The following is a 21,831-nucleotide window of genomic DNA, read 5'->3' as shown; positions in this document are numbered from 1 at the left end:
TCTAGGTCTTGCTTGTATTTGAGGGTAATTACCAATTTTTTAAACCAGAAATTCCCTTTGGATTTTCAGAGTAAGAGTCTTTCACTTTCTCAGTTATGTGAATGCTAATCAACAAGTAGATTAAGTGCACATACCTATCTATCTATCTATCTATTTATCTATTTATTTATTTATTTTAATTGATTCTAGAGAGGGAGGAAGGGGGGGGGTGGAGAGAGAGAGAGAGAGAGAGAGAGAGAGAAACATCAATGTGAAAAGACACATTGATTGGTTGTCTCCCTTATGCGCTCAACCGGGATGGAATGCTACCCTAAGTATGTGTCCTGACCTGGAATCAAACCTATGACCTTCTAGTGTATGGGGCAAGACTCCAACTAACTGAGCCACACCGGCCAGGGCTGCACATAATTTTTAATCTCTGGTGAATTTCTTCCTAATGTTCCTCATGTTTCTGCTTAATATGTGCTGAAGAACTGATCTTAACATTACCCTTAACCAAACATCATTAGGAAAGTAAACTCTGAATGAGGAGCTGAAGATATAATGCATTTCCAAGGAAACTATAAAATAATATATTGTGACTTTTTCCAAATCAATAAATATTTATAAGATTACTTTTGATGGTCAAATGACATTTCATTATATTGGAGATTTTATGATTTATTAATTGGTCACCTATTGTTGGAAATTTGATCTAAAATTGACATCCTATAGCTAAATCTTTGCAGGCATACTTAATAATTTCCATAGAATACTTTTTTAGAATTCCTGAGTCATTGAGTATATACATTATGTAAACATTTTAATTGAACATATAACATGCACTTAGAAGACAGAAAACACGCACAAATTGTAAGTGTAGTCAGATAAATTTGCCCGAAGTAAATATTCACCATGTACTCAACTCAGCTTAAGAATAAGAGCCCACCAGATAACCCCTTTCAGTTTCTATCCTTGTATAAGGGTAACTATAATACTGACTTACAATACCATTGTTTTGCTATTTTTGAATATTCTATATAAATGGAATTATATTATTTGTACTATTTCATGTATGACTTCTTTCTAATGCAAATGTTTAATCTTTTTGTTTTTATTGATTAAATGTTTTGTCTTTTAATATGTATTGCTAAGTTCCTTTAAGAAGGTTTTTTCATTTTATTTTCCCTCAATGAGTGCCATGTTTCCCACTAAACTGTGAATATTTTTATTTTTAAAAAAAGTTTTGATTATTTTAATTTACTCATTTTTCTCTAAGTAGGTCAAACATCTTTTTTCACATGCTTATTGATCAGTTGATTTTTCTTTTAGAAATGTTCTTTGTCTTAATTTCTTTTGACATATTGTTTTCTTAATAATTTAGAAGTTTATTGTACAAAGAACACGTGCCTTTTGTTTTATATACATTTCAAATATTCTCAGATTTGTTGCCTTTCAACTTTAATATTAAAGTTTTAAATTTCCCTTATATTAAGTCTGCCCATGTGTAGCATTTAAAAAGCCTTCTTCAGTTCCAGATTTTATAAACACTTATATTTTTTAAAACATATGTTGGTAGGATTTCCTCCCTCCTACCCTTGTACCTACTGCACTGATCTTTATGATTATATGTGCAAATTGATAACCCCACCAGATGATGTTGTAATTTTGTCTTAAACAGTTATAAGTATTCTGAAGGGAAAGAGTGATCCTTTATAAAACCTAATTATTTATTACTCCTATTGTTCTTATATTATATTTGATATTTTAGGTTTTCCTTCTAGTATTGTAGCTCATCAGCTCAAAGAACTTCCTTTAAAATTTCTTCTAAAAAGTCCATTGGCAATGAATTATTTTTGTTTCCTTTACTTGAAAATGGCTTTATTTTACCTTTATTCCTGAAAGATATTTTTGCTGGATATAGAAATATAAAAGGTGTTTTTTTTTCCTGCTTCAATAGCTTTATCTTTTCCATCATGACTACCAATTACATATAAGTTAGCTTTATAGCTCCCTGCAACTCTCTGCATTCTATTTCAATCTTTTTCCCTTGGTTTTTAAAATTAAATAATTTAGATTAATCTATCTTAATACTCACTTATTTTTAAAAAAAATTATTATCTCCATTCTGCAATTCAACACATGGAGTGTTTTGTTTCCATTATTTTTCAGTTCTCAATATTCCATATATTTCTTTTTTTCATTGGAGATCTGGTTCACAAAATTCGTGCTTGGGTAAGGTCCATAGGGTCCAGCGATCAGAGCCAATCAGAGCCTTCTGGCTGCTGGCCGACACTTTCCTTCCCCCAGCTGCCGGCTGGCTGCTGGCCAGAGCCTTCCTTCATTGCGTGCTACCCCCTGGTGGTCAGCAAATGTCATAGAAAGTGGTCGAACTCCCGGTCGGCCGAACACTTGAGGGGACAATTTGCCTATTAGTCTTTTATTTTATAGGCTATTTTCTATTTTTTTTTTTTTAATGAGAATTCCTATCTTCTGATTCATTTCACTGTGTTTTCTTTTAGATGTGCATGCTTTGACGTGTGAATTCTTGTAATGTTATAGTTGTCCGGATAATGCTCATGTTTGGAGTTAGCAGGCAGTTAGACCATTTCAAGTCAAAACCCAAGTTTTGTCAATAGTGTCTGTGCAGAGAGTGGTTCAAATCTTAGTCATTCTCTAAGCATATGTTATATTGCTTTGGGTCTCTCCTGCACATATGCACTTAAGGAATTAGTCTGAGATTCGCACAGGTTTTTCCAAATCTTGATTCAGTTCTCTAAGTCTTTGCCACTTGATTGGGGCCCCCCCCCCCCCCCAACGCATTTATTCAGGGTTTAATCCTAGGACTTGTGCCAGTGATTGAAGTTTTAGTTCAATTTTTTTCAGCCTCTGTTATGTTGATTTGGATCTCACCTGAGCTGTGTAGCTCAGGGGTTAGGCTGACACTTGTGCAGCTTTATACATAGAATTAGGGGGTCCTCTGCTCTCTTTCTTCCCCATATTTGATCTGCACTCTCCATTTTTTCAGAGTTGAAAATTATTAGTTCCATTCTAAGTGTAGTTATTCAATAATTTTGTCAAATGCACTATATTAATTAAGGTTAGTTAATTTAAGAAACTGAAGACTAAAAGAATTAATTTAAAATTTATTAAGAGCCTGCTGTACAACAGATTTGTGCTGGGTAAAGGTCAAATAAATATATAAATTGCTCATAAGTAAGTTACAGTCTGATAGGGCAAACTAAAATATAGATAATAAGTACTATAATAAAATTGTATATCATAGCACATTCAGTCAGCAAATATGAATTGTGTACTGCTCTGGCCACGAAGGATATAGTGGTGAACAAGATAGACATATTAGAAATAAATTTAAGAAAACAGTTAAATTAGTCATTGGAGAGGTATCAGGAAATCAGCTGGGGGAAAAAGGTATTATTTTAGAAATGTTCTCGTTAGCTACATGGTTTTCTGTAATAATCTATAGCTGAACACTACATTGCTTTGTAATCCTATTTGACAGAACTATAAATAGCATTTCGATTTTTCTCTTGGTATCTAAAGTATAATGAACCCGAAGGTTAAATATTGAATTTGGTTTGGATTCAATCCATATTAACCTACAGATCAATAAAACTTCACGTTCTCAACAAAAGCAGCAGTGTCCTATTTTTAACACTTTAGGAGCTTTATTTAATGCCAATTTTAAAAATAGATTAAGTCAACCTAGTCCCAATAGTGAAAGAAAAAGGAATGGTATTTAAAGTTTAAACAAATAAATGAAAATTCTATATTCATCTGAATATGTTAATTTCTTTTAGAGACCTTTTTGTACTATCATAGTAACACTTAGAGTTACTTTTGAGTTTCTCTTTTGGCTATTTGCTTAAACATAGGTTTTATTTGAGTACTATTAGCGATTTTTATTTTATTTCCAGAAGAAGAAAAGTAACTTTTAAATATTCCATAATCTCATTGCAAAAGTATTCATAGTGGTTTGCTTTAAAATTGGGTGTATAATATCAGAAGAAATTTAATGAGCTGTCTTTATATAAAAGAGTATGTTTTAGTTCTTTATTGCTGTGTAACACACTACCCCAAAATTTAGTGCTTTGAAGTCACAATCATTTAGATTTATTGGCTTATGATTCTGCAGTCTGGACTGGATTACCTACTAGTTTTTCTGCTGGTCTCTCCTGGGTCTCTTGAGCTGCTGCAGTTGTCTGGAGGCCTGACTAGAACCGCAGGGTCCAGGATGCTTTACCTCCCATGGCAGCATTTCAGCGGGAGAGTCTGGACCCACAAAGGGCTGCTGAGCCTCTCTCTTCTTAGAGTCTCTCCCCTTTCAGTGGTCTACCATGATCATTTCTCTAATAAAGTGTATTGATTATTTGATTAGCCTTGTTACCCTTATTATTGTGTTGTTTCTGTGGGAAAAGAGCCAAATTATATTACTTTGTTTTTGCTTATAAAATCTTTTCCAGAAAAAATGGTGACCTGCAATAAGTTTAAGAGGTATCTGGTCTTTGAAATAGATTTTTTTTTTTTATTTGCCATGTTTTAAAAGACTGAATAGTAAATTATGTCATGTAATTTGTTTGTTTATTTTTAAAAACAGGCAATTGCTGGTTACTTTGATATATATTTTGAGAAGAATTGTCACAAGAGGGTAAGTATTATGAGTTGTCTCATAAGAATTAATTATGTGAAATACATTGCATTTTATTTTTGTGCCCCAAGGTGTTTGATCATAAGCATTTTGCTATTGTAAGCAATTGGAGCTTGTATTTGATGTAGTAGATTAATGTACCATGATATTAAATATCTTGTACTTCATCAGATACTTTTGAACTCTACCATTACAGGTCGTGTTCTCTACTGGCCCCCAGAGTACCGAAACACACTGGAAACAAACAATATTTTTATTGGAAAAGCCATTTTCAGTTAAAGCAGGTGAGAGAGAAAAAGGGGTTAAAGTGTCTTATTTATTCTGAAGCATACAATATCCATTCATTCTACAACCATTTTATGTGCCCACTCTATTTGAAGGAGTATAATAGTATAATAGATGCTAAAATAAGATGTTCTTAGAGCTTACTATTTAAATAAATTTTAGATGGCATATCATTTCATTAAAAAAGTAATTTTTATTTTATTTTATTTTATTGGGGTGACGGGTTAAGTTTTAAGTGTACAATTCTATAATACATCATCTGTACATTGCATTGTGTGTTCACCACCCAGAGTCAAGTCTCCTTCTGTCACCATTTATCCCCCCTTTACTCTCTTCTACCTCTCCCCACCCTCCTTTCCTTCTGACAATCACTACACTACTGTCTATGTATTTTTTTCTTAATCCCTTCATCTCTTTTACCCAACCTACCTCCCATCTGACAGCTGTCAGACTGCTCTCTATATCTATGAGTCTTTTTCTGTTTTATTTGTTTATTTTGTTCATTAAATTCCACATATAAGTGCAATCAATGATATTTATCTTTCTCTGACTTACTTATTTCATTAGCATAATATTCTCCATGTCCATCCATGCTGTTGCTAAGGATAAGATTTCTTTTAAAGAAGTAATTTAAAAGTGAACTTATATTTACATCTAATTTTTGCCAGTTAATATGTATGTTTCATATTATGCACTTCTTATTTTGAGTACCTCAGAAGAATTCATAAAACTTTTCTTTAACGATAACTAGTATTTACTAAGTTGCAAATATAACCAAAAGAAAATATGATATTTTCATTTCCCACCTGACTAAAGAGTAATATTACCAGTAAAGGTAAAGTATAAATAAAAGAGAATGTTCTTCAGTAGTTAGCATATTCAAAATATATTTGTCTGGAATTCATTCAATTGTCTCCATCTCCTCAAATCCTACAGTGGTCAAGGACTGGTCACCTCTACCTTCCTTTGTTTTATATCTCATTGGTCGTTCGCTTAAATGAGCACCCATAATTCCTCCATATTACACATTTAGCTCCAAAAGTTAGAATTTGGTTATAAAACTTTTTTTTTAAATTTAAGCTGCTTATTACATAAGTGTTCTTGTTTCAGTTTTATGAAAGCTTCCTGACTGTAGGAAAGCTGAAAATACAACAAACTTCAATGAAAAGTTATTCAAAATCACTAGTAACTCAGGAAAAAGATAATTAAAACAAGAAGACACTGTTTCTTATCACTATGATGGGGAGGGGAGAAAACACATAAAATTTAACAGTGCCACGTGCTGGCAATAATGTAGGCAAATGTAACTTTTATACTCTGCTGCTGGTAGTCTTAATTGGTACAACTTTAGAAACAATTTGATACCATCAAGTTAAGAGTACATGTAACATCCCTACAAGGACAGTTTTTCTAGGCATTTATTTTGACAACTTCTCCCACAGTCTTTCACAACAGTGATTTGTAGAGGTGAAAAATTAGAAGCAACCTTAATGTTCATAAATAAAAGATAGATAAATTTGGTAGTTGCATACAATAAAATATAGCAGATAAAACAAATCACATATGTGTCCATCAAAAGCAACATTGCAGAAAAATAGTGGCAGAATGATTCCTACAATATACCATTTATATGAATTCTAAAAACATACATACACACATAGTAGAGGTAAGAAATAACCGCTAAATTCATTGTAGTGGTTACCTTTGGGGAAGGACAGAAATAAGGTCAGGGAAGGCTATGAAAGGGGTTCAGTACCATATATCTGAACTATTTCCTTTTAATATTGAAGGAATTATGGGAGAATGTTAGTATTGAACAAAGCTGAGTAGTGGGTCCCAGCTAGTCATTATATTATTCTCTCTACATTTAAAATATTTCATAAAATTCTACAGTTTTGCTTTCACTGTTGATGCATAAGTTGAATTTAGTAGATGCAGGTAAACACTAGCAGGTAAGTGAGTGGCTGGGACTGTGTTCCAATTAAATTTTATTTACAAAAACATGTAGCCTGCATCAAAATTTTTCCATAAAGCAAATCTCCAGGCACAAATTGCTTCATTGCAAATTCTCTCAATCACTTAAAAAACAGATAATACCAAAATCTATACAGTTTCTTTCAGAAAAGAGAGCTAAAATTATGAGAGCAGTATTGTTGATAATAAAAACTAGACAAAGATAGTACAAAAAATTAAACTACAAACCAATATCCCTTATGAATATAGATGCATAAATCCTCAACAAAATACTAGCAAGTTGAATCCAGCAATATTGTAAAAAGAACAATGCCATGACCTTATGAGGGGTTTATTCCAGGAATGCAAGGCTTATTCAATATTTCTAAGTCATTTAATGTGCTCCACAAGCTACCAGTCTAAAGAAGAAAAAAAACACATGATCACACCAATGACTATAGAAAAATCATTTGATAAAATTCAGTGTCCATTCCTGATAAATACTCAAGCAAAGTAGAAATAAAGAAACTTCCTCAACCTGATAAAGGCATCCACACAAAGTCAACAGAAGCAAACAATATACAGATGATATATTATAGAATTGTGTACATGAAACCTGTATAATTTTTTTAACCAATGTCACCCTGATAAATACATTTTTTTAAAAGATAAACATTCTAAGCAATAAATGTTTTATAATGTAAAAAAAGAAAAAAGTAAGCAAAGATAATATGAATAGGAAATTTCTACATTTGGCCAAAAGTAAGATGGAACTGTACAATAATGAGCCTAGTTTGTTTTTGTTTTGTTTGTTTGTTATTTTCTTTACAATGTAGTTAAAAAAAAAATAGTCCCAAAAGAAGTACTCTAAACATTTGAGCACTTCCAACATTTTGGGAATAAGAATAAATACTCTACTGTACAATTTTATTTTACAAACTTATATAGCAGTGTTTACTTTAAAAAGCCCATATCATTTTTGTGTTATTTGGCTTTGGAAATATGATTAAAATCAGGCTATTTCTCTCTTTTTTTAAAATACCTAGTAAGTTTTTTAATGGAGAATTCATTTATTTTTTTTCTTTTATTTTTTTAACTCTGAGCTTTATTAGTGACAATAATGAATTTTTTTGTTCCTTCTGGGGAAATGAAATGTCATTGCTCTGAATGAAAATAACTTCTAAAAACCACTGAATTTAAACCACATGAAATGAGATTAATTTTGTTCTTGATTGAACTGCGGCACTGCTTTGTGGTATTCTAATAGCCGTCTGCCGATGATTAAACAAGGTGGTGCAGCTCAGCTCCGTAGAGAATGTCCTTCGTAGCTCTCACCACGGTATACACTCTCAACAACATCAGTCATTTTATATCTATTTGACACTGATTAATTACTCCGATCTATTCTGGTGCTACAGACACTGTCTAAACAATTGAAGAGAGTTCAGCAGTGTGAATTATGTATTTATTACTGTGACCCTTCCTGCTATTTAATTAACTTAAATAGATGGTATTTGCACCCTCATTTTGAAATTAAGGTTATTGTAAAACTAGCTATTTTACTTGTATTTCACTTTAAGACCTGAAAATTATACTGAAATTATAAGGCAGTGTTTTACCTTTTAAATTATTCAAATGTTTTGCTTGTTTAGTAGTGATGCTTAAAATTTTCTGTGTGAAAATTTAACAAAAATATCCATTAATAGTTTATCTTGACTTGGGCTCTATGACTAAATTGATTGCACAGAGCTCTTGTAGGCATATCCTCTAAACCTGAAATGACCTTGAAAACTTGTTTTATAAGCACCTTGGAACATTCCTCTTTTGATCCTTACACTAAAGATTGAATAGAACATTTACAAACAAGCCAACTTAGATATTTTTAACACTTCAGAGGCAACTTAAATCAAAGAGGAGCAATCATTAAGATATACATGCCAAATGGAAATATTTGTAAAAATACCTCATATACATAACCAAGAAAGTCCCTAAAATGTACAAAGGATTTGTTTTTAATTTTTATTGATTTCAGAGAGGAAGGAAGAGGGAGAGAGAGATAGAAACATCAATGATGAGAGAGAATCATTGATCAGCTGCCTCCTGCACATGCATCGTCAGGGTTCCAGCCCATACCCGGGCATGGGCCCTGAATAGGAATTGAAACCTGACCTCCTGGTTCATAGATCGATACTCAGCCACTGAGCCACTGCAGCCAGATCACAAAGGATTTTTTAAAATAGTGGTTAGACATTCTAAATAATACCCATCACTATGGATAATCACTGACATGCCAGTCAAAGCAATCAAATTCTGATGATTTTTTAAATCTCAAAACAGGAGTTTTTAATTGTTTTATGTTCTTTCTTTTTTTTTTTTTTTTAATATATTTTATTGATTTTGTACAGAGAGGAAGGGAGAGAGATAGAGAGCTAGAAACATCGATGAGAGAGAGTCATCGATCAGCTGCCTCTTGCACACCCCCTGCTGGGGATATGCCTGCAACCAAGGTACATGCCCTTGACCGGAATCGAACCCGGGTCCCTTCAGTCCCCAAGCCGACGCTCTATCCATTGAGCCAAACCGGTTTCGGCTCTTTCTTTATTTAGTAATAAACAAAAGTATTTTATTTTATTTTTTAAAAATAAATCTTTATTGTTTATATTATTACAAATGTTCCTCATTTCCCCCCCCCCTCCATTTCTGCCCTCCACAGGTTCCCACCCCACCCTCTGCCCTTTCCCCACTCCCCATTGTCCTCATCCATAGGTGCACAGTTTTTGTTCAGGCTCTTCCCGAGAATAGTCAGTCCACTCCCCTTCCATACCTCTGATTCTATTATATTCACCAGTTAATATTGTTCATCAGGTTTTTTAATTCCCTTGGCTTTTAGTTTCACTTTTTTTTTTTTTTTAATATATTTTTATTTTTATTTTTTAAAATATATTTTTATTGATTTTTTACAGAGAGGAAGGGAGAGAGATAGAGAGCTAGAAACGTCGATGAGAGAGAAACATCGACCAGTTGCCTCTTGCACACCCCCTACTGGGGATGTGCCCGCAACCAGTACATGCCCTTGACCAAAATCGAACCCGGGACCTTTCAGTCCACAGACCGACGCTCTACCACTGAACCAAACCGGTTTCGGCTAGTTTCACTTGTTGATAGTTATGTATTTGTTGATCATAATTTTTATCTATATCTTCTTCCGCTTCCTAAAGAACCCCTTTCAGCAATTCATATAATTCTGGTTTGGCGGTGATGAACTCCTTTAGCTTTTTTTTATTTGTGAAGCTCTTTATCTGGCCTCCGATTCTGAGTGATAGCTTTGCTGGGTAGAGTATTTTTGGCTGTAGGTTATTGCTATTCATCACCTTGAATATTTCTTGCCATTCCCGTCTGGCCTGCATGGTTTCTGTTGAGAAGTCAGCTGACAATCATATGGGTGCTCCTTTATAGGTAACTACCTGCTTTGCACTTGCTGCTTTTAATATTCTCTCTGTCTTTTGCTCTTGGAATTTTAATTATGATGTGTCTTGGTATGGTCGGTCCTCTTTGGATTCCTTTTGTTTGGGGTTCTGTGCGCTTCCTGGACTTGTAAGTCTATTTCTTTCCCCAGGTGGCGGAAGTTTTCTGTCACTATTTCTTCCAGTATTCTTTCGGTATCTTGCTTTCTCTCTTCTTCTGGGACTCCCATAATTCTGATGTTGGTTCGTTTGAAATTGTCCCAGAGGTTTCTTATACTATCTTCAACTTTCTGGATTCTCTTATCTTGCTTCTGTGGAGGAGTGTCCTCTGGCTCTTTGTGTTCTAAATCTTTGACTTGATTCTTGCAATCTTCCATTCTGTTTTTAGGACCCTGTATAATATTTTTTAATTCAGACAATGTATTCTTTATTTCTAGTTGATCCCTTTTCATATCCTCATAGGTCTCATTTATTTTATCGGCCTTTTCTAGGAAATTCTTGAAAAAACTTTTAAGCGTGGTTTTGAACTCTATATCCAGTCGCTTCTTTTCCTCCATTTCTTTTGTTTGTGATCTGTTTCCTTGTCTCGGCATTTTCACAGCTTCCCTGAGTTGGTAGGGTGGCTTTGAGTGCTAAGGTGTCCTATATGTTCAGTGAGTCAGCCTCCCAGTTACCTGAGGTGGACAGTCTTGGTGTAGCCCTTTGTGGGCTGTGTGTGCAGTCTTGTTAAGCCTTGCTTGTTGTTGGTATTTGTGGGAAGCTTTGATCTCCAAACCAATTAGCTATTAGGATCAGAAGTGTATCAGCCAGGAGGGTTTCTGTATTCCGCTTGAATGGGGCGGAGTCTTAGGGTGGCACAGACAAGCTTTGTTGAATCCCGCACAATTGGTTGCAGGCGCACACACCTCTTTGGTATAGGCGCAGACAAGCTTTAGATTCTTGTCTGTCACTCCCTAGGAGAGTCCTATTTGTGAAGGAGAAAGCTAGCCACTGGAAGGGCTTCTTTGCTCCGCTTGGATGGAGCGGAGTCTCAGGTGGTGCAGACAAGCTTTATTCAGCCCCTCCCTATGAGGGTCTGGTTTCTGAGTCCTGCAGTAATGGCCATTGGCTTCACACACCTCAGAGAGATCTCTGCCCACTGCCTGACAGTCTGGCCTCTCCCTGTCTGGGGCCGTCTGTCAGCACAATAGGGTGGTTCTGTTTTCCTCCTGAACAAGAAAGCCAATCGCTCATTAGCTGTCGCCCACAGCTAATGAGCGATTGGCTTTCTTGCTGGGAGTAAGCCAGCAGCGAATTCGGCCCGCCCTTTCCGCGCTCCGTAAGCAAGCCAGCAGGGAAGTCGGGTGGCCGCCTTTTCGCGCACACAGTTCTCTGTACCTTCACAGTTCCTGAGGTTCAGCGTGCCTTCTCTCTCCTTCCCCGATGGTAGAGCCTCCTCTCAGCCAGCCGTCCGGCCCTTCAGAGCGATGTCTCCCCTGTTTTTCAGTTCTAAATTCAAATTTGTTGTGGTAGGCTGCATTCGGGTGTCTACCCTATGCCACCATCTTGGTTTCTAAACAAAAGTATTTTTTTGAAGTGGGAGACAGACAACAGATAGTATTTCCTTTTGGAATCTCTCTCTGAGAGAGGCTGGCAAAGCTGATGGGGCCACCACGTGGATTTGAGGAAGATGGTTTGGTTACTAATAACATCCAATGTTGATGACAGTGGCAGAGTAAAATGGATACATTTTTGCCTTTTATTAAAGTGTCCCACCTTTGGTAATACATCATAAGAAGTCTATTCAAAATTCACACTTATTTTTTATTCTTTGATATTCTAAGAAGTGATAGTAACATTGTTTTTATTCGTTTACCTTTCTTTTTTTTTCTTTTTTTAATTTTTTTTTAAATTTTTTTTTTATTTATTTATTTTTTTAGCGGTTACTTTTTTTTTAAAATATATTCTTTATTGATTTTTCACAGAGAGGAAGAGAGAGGGATAGAGAGTTAGAAACATCGATGAGAGAGAGTCATCGATCAGCTGCCTCTTGCACACCCCCTACTGTGAATGTGCCTGCAACCACGGTACATGCCCTTGACTGGAATCGAACCCGGGACCTTTCAGTCCGCAGGCCGACGCTCTATCCACTGAGCCAAACCGGTCCCGGCATCGTTTACTTTTCTTTAAAGTATCTTTATGGAACTTTTGTTCATATTGTCAAATCTTCAACCTTTTCCTTTTGGTTCTGACTTTGGTTTCATATTTTAAAATATAGCATTACTATGTTTACATGGTTTTATTGAATCCTTTTCCTCAGTGGTTTCAAATGCTCAACTTGCCATGTACTGAATCTCCTTAACTAATATTAAAAAATGTCTACATTATATATGTATCTGTGTTTAGTTCTAAAGCACCATATTTTAAAAACATTTTTATTCTATAATTTACATGCAATAAAAATTCACATTTATATTGTTTAGTTTTGACAAATATATACATCACCCTTATCTATAATAATAAAAGGGTAATATGCTAATTAGGGCAGACTTCTTTCGGACATCCTTCTAGACAAAGCCGCAGCGGCTGCCTGAGGTTCAGGCAAACGACTGCCAGGGCCAGCCCGAGGCTCAGTCAGGCTGCAGATGGTGGCTGCTGCTACTACAGCCAAGGCTCGGGCGTTGAGGGCTGGGCTGAGGCTCAGGCAAGCCACAGTGGCTACATGGGCCGAGGCTCAGGCAGCTGTAGTGGCCAGCAGTGGCAGCAGCAGAGGCATGATGGGGGCATTGCCTTCACCTGATCAGCTGATTGCCTTCCTCAGAGGGAGGTCAGACTGTGGCTTAGGCCCACTCCTGTCTAAGCTGTCAGTAAGATATCCCCTGAGTGCTCTGGACTGTGAGAGGGGAAAGGCTGGGCTGAGGGTCCACCCCCCTCTAGGGCACAAATTTTCATGCACTGGACCTCTAGTCCTATATAATAAAAGGGTAATATGTAAATTGACTGGATGGTGGAATGACTGATCACTCTCACACATTCTTACCACCAGGGGGCAGACATTCAACACAGGAGCTGCCCCCTGGTGGTCAGTGTGCTTCCACAGGGAGAAGCCAGGCTCTTCTCTCTGGGCCTGCCCTTGGCCATGGCAGCTTGGTCAGGCCCCCTTGTCTCTGTCTCCGATCTGGGCCTTACCTGCATGCACAGCCTCCTCCTGAACAGTCATGACTGTTATAGCATCCTGGCTAATTTGCATATTACCTCTTTATATACTATATAGATTAGTATTCTTTCAGGAATTTTATATCAGTGGAATTACACAGGATGTACTTCTGCTTCTTTTGCTCAGAATGCTTTCATCTGTGTATCAGTTCTTGGTTCCTTTTTATTGACAAATGGTATTCCTTTGCATGGATGTACTCCAATTTACTTATGTACTCAGCTGCTGCTAGACTTTCTGATTGTTTCCCATTAGGGATCATTATTAATAAAGTTGCTATGAATGTTCATCTAAAAGTCTTTGTGCAGACATGTTTTTATTTCTCTTGGGAAAATACCTGGGAGTAGAATTATCAGGTCTTATGGTAAGTGAATGTTTAACTTTATAAGAAACTGGCAAATTTTTTCAAAATGATTGTACTATTTACCATTATCTACCACCACTGTATGTTCAGTTGCTCTAATTCTTGCCAACACTCACCAAAAAAAAGTCTTCATTTAATTTAAACCATGCTATTGTATATGTAGTGACATTATGCTTTTAATTTTCATTTATTATATCTGATGACTAATAATGTTGAGACTTTTTTCACATGTTCATTGGCCATTCATATATCTTTTTTGTGATGTTTCAGTTAAAATATTTAGCTCAATTTTAAAGTGGTTTGTTTGTCATCTTATTATTGACTTGTAAGAATCTATATATATATATATACACATATATATATATATATATACACACACACATATATATACATACACATACATACACAAATCCTTTGTCAAATATATGTGTCGCTACTATATTTATTCCAATTCCCATCTTTTCTTTTCATGGTCTTAATGTTTTTTGTTTTTTTGTTTTTTTTAAGTTTTGTACTTTTGTGTCTTAAGATCTTTACTACCCTAATATCACAAATATTTTCTTGTATGTTTTTGTCTAAAAGTTTTTATAATTTGGCCTTTAAATCTAGGTCTAGAGTATATTTTATGTTAATTTTAATATTAGTTGTTTCTTTCCCCAAATGTGTATTAGGTTGTTGCACCATCATTTCTTAAAAAGACTGTCCTTTTTCTATTTAATTACTTCTGGTAATTAACCATATGTGTACTAGTATAGATGGGTCAGTTTCTGGGCAGCTCTATTTTGTCCCATTGATCTAGATATATGTTCTTTTTCAAAATTGGTTTTGTCATTCAAAAATCCTTAAATTGCTATATACATTTTAAAATCAATTTGTTAATTTTTGCCACCAAAAAAACCCTGTTAGGATTATCATTGGGATTGTGTTGATGGTATGGATTACTTTGGGAAGAATTGCCATTTTAACCATATTGGGTCTTTCATCCATAAGCAAAATGTGTCTTTCAATTTAGTTTAGATCTTCTCTAGTACTGTTTCATAGTTTTATGTGTCTAAATATTGCACAAATATTGTGACATTTATCTCAAATATTTTATGTTTTTATGATACTATTGTAAATGCTATGGTGGTTTTTTATTTCAATTTCTAATCCCTTATTGCTAATGTATAGAAATAAAACTAATTTTTATATTGACCTTATATCTTAAGACGTTGCTAAACCATCTTACAATTCTAGTAGCTTTTTTTCATATTGCTTTAAGATATTCTATATATAAGAAATGTGGTCTACAAATACAGTTTGTTTTATATCTTTTTTCCTTCTAATTTATATCTTTTTTTCTCCTCATGCGCCTTAGTGCCCTTACTAGGGCATCTAATAGAATACTAATTAAAAGTGGTCAGAATAGCCGAAGCCGGTTTAGCTCAGTGGTAGAGCATCAGTTTGTGAACTGAAAGGTCCCGGGTTCAATTCTGGTCAAGGGCATGTACCTTGGTTGCGGGCACGTCCCCCGTGGGGGTGTGCAGGAGGCAGGTGGTCGATGTTTCTCTCTCATCGACATTTCTAGCTCTCTATCTTTCCCTTCCTCTCTGTAAAAAATCAATAAAATATATTTTAAAAAATAAAATAAAAAATAAAAGTGGTCAGATTTTTTAGTCAGAGAACATATTATGTACTAGAGGCCCGATGCATGAAGATTCGTGCAAGATTGGGCTTTCCTTCCCCTGGCTGCTGACACCGCCTTCACTCCGGATGGAGCCCCCTTCCCGCCTTCCCACACTTCCCAGAGGCCCAGAGCGGCTAGGGTGGTGTGGGATGCCTGTGTGGTTGCCATGGTGATAACCAGGCATCCTGTCCCACCCCTGCCACTTGGCGCCTGTGAATGCAAATGAATCCGCCATCTTTGTTGGGTTAATTTGCATACTCCTGATTGGCTGGTGGGTGTTGCGAAGGTATGGTCAATTTGCATCTTACTCTTTTATTAGTGTAGATGCTCTCTGTACATTAAGATTGTCTTATAACCCAGCTATGATCTGTCTTGGTTCTATAGATGTCATTTGAGTCATGTTGATAATAGTTCAAATCTTCCATATTTTCTCTGATTTTGTCTAATTATTGCAGTTATCAACAAAGGAGAGGAGAAATTTCCAACAATAAATATAGAGTTCTCTGTTTTTGATGGTCTGTCAGGTTTGTGTCATGTATTTTGAAACTCTGTGCATATAGAAATTTATGATGTGTCGTTTATGAATTGAACAAGTTATTCTATTGAAGTGTCTCTCTTTATCTCTGGTTATATTTTTTCTTGAAGTCAGCTTTGTCTGAAATTATTATAGCCATTCCAACCTCTTTATAATTAATGTTTATATAGACTTTCTTCTTTTACTTTTAACCTATATCGTTAAAACGTATGTTGGACATGTTTACATTTAATATTATTACCTATGTTATTGAATTTAACTCTGTCATTTGTCATTTTTTATTTATCTCCTCTGTCTTTTGCCCCTCTTTTCTTCTTTATTTTTTAAAGTATTAAATATTCTTTACTGTTTTATCTCTACTCGTGACCAATTAGTTGTACCTCTTGGATTTGTTTTTATAATGGTTACTGTAAAGTTTCCAGCCTGTATCTTTAGGTTATTACAGACAACCATCAAATGATATTATACCACTTAATTTGTAGTTAATGATATTATACCACTTAATTTGTAGTTAGTGATATTATACCACTTAATTTGTAGTTAAGACTTATAGCACTATGCTTCCATTTACCCTCTTCCATCTTTTGTGCTGTTATAAAACATATTATAAATGTTTTAACCCCACATATGTTGTTACAATTCTTGCTTTAAACAGACAATTACCTTTTAAATAAATTTTTGAAAGGAAAAAAAAGTCTATCATTTACCTAACATTTTGGGCATTGTTTATTTTTTTGCTTAGATCCAAGCTTCGTTTTTGTACCATTTTTCTCTTGTCTGAAGAACTTTTAACATTTCCTGTAGTGCAGATTTACTCGTAAAATGTTTTGTCTTTTACTTCTTTGAAAAAAGCCTTATTTTACCTTTACTTTAAAAAGATTTTGCTGGATGTCGAATTCTTAGTTAATAGATTTTCTTCTTTTATCACAAAGATATATCTAGTGATGGTAAACTGTCAGCTTTACCTTTTCTGTGGGATAGATAGAATGTATCAACAATGATATCTTTATACTCTGAAATAAATATAAGTATTAGATGGTTTTGGTGTGTTTTACTATGCTGTTTCACTACCATATTGAAAAACATCCAGATTCATTATCCCTTAATGTTGGGGCACTTGCAGTTTAAAAAAAAAAAGTAAGATATTGATTCATTCCTTGGGTAGTTTTATATAGGTTTCTTAGTCACTTTATATGGACTTCCTGTGTTCATCCAGATGGTGAAGCTATGCCTGCTGCTATTGGGGGTGATCTTACTCTTATTAAAGCAAGGAATGGTGATTAGTTGCAACTTAGTAATCTGTTATTTTTAAATAACTCTTGGTAAATAAATGGGGAAAAAAACTTAAATGAGAAGTATTTGTACTCAGAAAAAACACACATATATATAATATATAATTCCATTTTGGAATAAAATAAAATTTGGAGCTTGCTATATAAGATTTTTAGAGAATCAGTTCTTACCTTTAAAACAAATATGTAATTTTTTTTTGTGTTAACTTTTTTTCTGTGAAGTTCTGTATTCCATTTACAATGTTAGTACCTTTAAGACTAACAGCCTTGTCATATGACTCTATAAAATATAAATTTGTTTTCTCAACTATAGTTTTCTGTACCTGAGAATGTCATTTTCTGAAGGCTCTCTGTAACATGTGTTTTCTCCCTTAAATGTCATTCCATGTGCACTCCTTAAGTTAACCATAATTTTAGCCCTCAGGTCATTCTTTTATTAATTCTTGTGAAACATGCCTTTACTGCTTTTCTGCCATGCCCAATTTTCACTCTCAGCACACTTTAGACGTAAACCTGTTGTGTAAATGTTGGTGTAGCTATTTCTCTTTACCTGGACATCATGTGAACTCTTTGAGGACAGGAATCATATCTTGTATCTTTCTGTGTGCTCAGGACTCACCATAGGAACTCATATTCAGGAGTTCAGTAAAACTACTCCCAAACCCCACATGACCACGAAGTTTTGCTCTTTCTCAAGGATTTGACAATTTAAAAGTTTTTGAAAATTAGTGGAACATCTCACATAACAAAACAAAAACAACAAAAAAATAAGAAAACAGAAGTGCTGGTGTACATTATTAATTTTCTGTTAGGACTGTTTTCCTTGAATTCTTAAACATATTTTTTGCCTTCTATAGGTGAATCCTTGAAAGGAAAGATCTCGGTCCAGAAGAATAAGAAAGATCCACGTTCTCTCATCGTGACCCTCACATTGAATAATTCAACTCAAACTTATGGTCTCCAGTGAAAAAGCCAGAAAAGCACAACTACCTTGCTGTTTTTATTGTGGGGATGGGAGCATTGTGGGTGGAGGGGGAGGGGTTTTATGTGAGCACATGGATGATAGATCCTTTCCTAATGAGTCTCCTCTGTAGAATGGTGGCAGGAATCCAATGTAATACAGCCAAGGAAGGGAATCCACTCTCAGTGGTCCACCTACATAGCCACATTCTTAGAAGTCTGGTTGGTGAGATTTAACCAAATGCGACCCCTACATTAAGTTTAGCTATATTGAAAATCATTTAAATTGGCCTAAATATGGAACAGACATGGTCTTTGTTATTGTTTAAAAGTTTCCTATTACAAATTTTAAGCAGTTGTTATCTAGGTAATGTTTTATTAAAGTAGTAACTACACACAAGGTATTGCACATTTTATTGCAGATTTCCTCTCTGAGGAGGGGTAGTTTTTAATTGTATTTGTTAGAATATCAGTATATAATAGATTTAAGACCAAGTGTAAGGGACTAAAATATGGAAAAGCGCATCACACAAATCATATCTGTAGACAGCTTGATTATTTTGTAGTTCTGTAGTTTTCATTTTGTAGCTTCTCTTTGCAAATATTCTTTATCCATTTATTTTTCTAGCATTGCCCAGGAAATCTAATTTCAATATCTTTATTATAGGTTTCACAAAAGATTTTAAAGTGTACTTATTTACTAATATAGTACCTTCTTCAAACTAGATTTTTGTGCAAAGTTAAATGTGTAACTTGATATATCACTATCTATAATTGTGTTATTTATTGTTGACTCAGTTTGAAATGCAGAATCGAAAACATTTAATAAAATATATGCAACAGCCATTAGCATTATAAAATGACATTTCAAAATATTAAGGCCTTTTATAAAATCAGAAGTATAAAAAATTTATTAAAGTGTACTTGGCATACAATATTACATTAGTTTCAGGAGGTGTGCAATATAGTGATGTAACATTTGTTATAAACATTATAAAATGATCCCCACAATAAGTCTAGTAAGCCATCTGTCACCATAAAATGTTATGGTGTAATTGACTATATTCCCTGTGTTGTATGCTACATTTCAGTGGCTTATTTTATAACTGGAAGTTTGTACTTCATCCCCTTTCATCATTTTCATCCATTCTTCCTGGCCCCCGCTCCCCCTCTGGCAACCATCAGTTCTCTGTATCTGTGAGTCTGGTTTTGTTTTGTTTTAGATTCCATATATAAGTGAAATCACATGGTTGTTTATCTTTCTCTAGCTGACATTTCATTTACCATAATATCATCTAGGTCCATCCATGTTGTCAAAAATGGTAAGATTTCATTCTTTTTGTATTTCTGAGTAATATTTCATTGTGTGTATATATATACACCACATCATCTTTATTCATTCATTTATTGATAAATACCTAGGTTGCTTCCATAATTGGCTAGGCTATATAATAAAACCCTAATATGCAAAATACCGAGTGGCAGAGCAACTGGTTGCTATGATGTGCACTGACCACCAGGGGGCAGACACTCAATGCAAGAGCTCCCCCCTGGTGGTCAATGTGATCCTACAGGAGGAGCACCGCTCAGCCAGAAGCTGGGCTCACAGCTGGCGAGTACAGTGGCAGTGGCAAGCCTCTCCCACCTCTACTGCAGATGGGTGGTAAGGAGCCACAGATCTGTAAGAGGGATATCTACATACCTGCTGACAGGCAGACATCCACTGAGGGGTCCCGGACTGCGAGAGGGTGCAGGTCAGGCTGAGGGACACCCTACACCCCCCAGTGCATGAATATGTCGTGCCCAAGGCCTCTAGTTGTAAATAATACTGCAATGAACATAAGGGTGCATTCATCTTTTCAAATTAGTGTTTTAACTTCTTCATTATAAATACTCAGAAGTGGAATTTCTGGGTTCTATGGTAGTTCTGTTTTTAATATTTTGAGAGATCTCCATATTGTTTTCTATACAACAGTGCAGGAGGATTCCTTTTTCTCCATGTCCTCACCAACACTTATTATTTGTTGACTTTTTAATAGCCATTCTGACAGATGTGAGGTTATATCTCATTGTATTTTTATTTGCATTTCTCTGATGATTAGTGATGTTAGCCATTTCTAAATTGGATTGTTTGGGGTTTTTTGATGTTGATAAGACTTAAAGGAATTATTTTTTAAGAAAATAGGGATTTTTAAAGAGGTGGATCACATGCTTCTCAGTTCAATCACTGGTAATTTGTTTTGTTTGTTTCCAAACAAAACAGAGGCAAGGCCACAGTGGTGAGAAGTATGATATCTGGAGTCAGTGTGTAGGTTGAAGCCTTGGCTCCAGGTCTTACTTGTTATATGATCTTAGTCACATTTCTAAACTCTCTCTTCCTCCATAAATGTGCCAATTCATGAGTTAATGCATTTTAACTACTTAGATTAGTATAATAGTAGTTGACACATTGGAAACAGTCCATGGAAGTTATAGTATCATCATCATCATAGTCAAGAACCCCTCCAAAGAACATACGACATTTACATTAGTTCAGTTGAAGAATTGTCAACCTTATTAAAAACTACTACCCTAATACATGAGTGGGTGGAAAGATTACAACAGAAATTAATATTTAATATAGCAAAAATTGTATTGAAAAGAAATTGTCTTTTGGTCTTTATTAGAGAACTAGACTTAATAACTCTTCAAACAATGGTGTTTCAGAGCACAGTCTCCAAAGTTATTTTTCAAGAGTGTGATTTTTCTGTTCACTGGGTTAAATCAGCCAGTTAGTTTTCACCATGAATTTGTATTCAGACTATTGCTGGAAATGTATGGTGCAGATAGTACAGCTCAAAGTACTTGCAATTTTGTTTGGGATGGCTTCATGAACAAAATTGAGTGGAGTGGGGTGATAAAACAAAAATAAGGAAGCCTGTAAGAAGTTTAATAGATTATTAAAGTAACCAAAAACTTTCTAATTTTTTATTTATTTTTTCTTGTATGTGCATAACCATTGTTTTCTGCTACTTAAAAAGTTTTACCAAAAATGATTACTCTTCAAAACTTCTTTAATTGTCATGGGATTTTTATCTAGTGGCTCTTGATTGTTTTCTCCTAATTATAACTAGCCCAACCATAGTTTGTGTACCTAAACATTCTATGAAAATTTCATAGTCCATATATTAGCTCTTCATTTGGAATTTCTGCCATTGAACTGTTGTGAAAAATAAGTACTTTGTCACCCTTGACAAAGTAACAATGTCCTTTCATGCTGTGACAGATGGGCATTTATAGATAGCAAATTACTCTGTCCCAAGAATTCTCTTTTATTTCCATTAAGAAAATACATGTTTTCCTATTTTCCTTTGTGAACATTGACATTATAATGTTGTAATATGCACAGTTTATTTAAGTATAGCAGTCATCTCTATTGAGTAGAGCAGTATCTTCTAAACAGAGCATTTTGGAAGGAGTGTTCCAAGGAAA

At 34.9% G+C, this 21,831-nt stretch overlaps 1 protein-coding gene across 5 annotated transcripts in view; it reads left to right on the top strand.

Annotated features, from left to right (window-relative positions):
- Window positions 1–19,206, top strand: part of PRMT3 (protein arginine methyltransferase 3) — an 81,294-nt gene extending 62,088 nt beyond the window's left edge. For 4 of the 5 annotated variants that reach the window (XM_045577418.1, XM_045577416.1, XM_045577417.1 and 1 more), the window contains 3 exons: window positions 4,598–4,648; window positions 4,845–4,932; window positions 18,258–19,206. In XM_045577418.1, coding sequence (XP_045433374.1) covers window positions 4,598–4,648; window positions 4,845–4,932; window positions 18,258–18,367 — 249 coding nt within the window. In that variant the 3' untranslated portion in view covers window positions 18,368–19,206. Of the gene's footprint in view, window positions 1–4,597; window positions 4,649–4,844; window positions 4,933–18,257 lie in introns of those variants that run through there. The other variant, XR_004986111.2, reaches the window with a different exon arrangement.
- The last annotated feature ends 2,625 nt before the right edge of the window (window positions 19,207–21,831 follow it).

This window comes from Pipistrellus kuhlii, unplaced genomic scaffold (genome assembly GCF_014108245.1).
Source record: "Pipistrellus kuhlii isolate mPipKuh1 unplaced genomic scaffold, mPipKuh1.p scaffold_m20_p_9, whole genome shotgun sequence".
NCBI classification, from domain to species: Eukaryota; Metazoa; Chordata; class Mammalia; order Chiroptera; family Vespertilionidae; genus Pipistrellus; species Pipistrellus kuhlii.
This window is presented reverse-complemented; position numbering and strand designations above follow the sequence as displayed.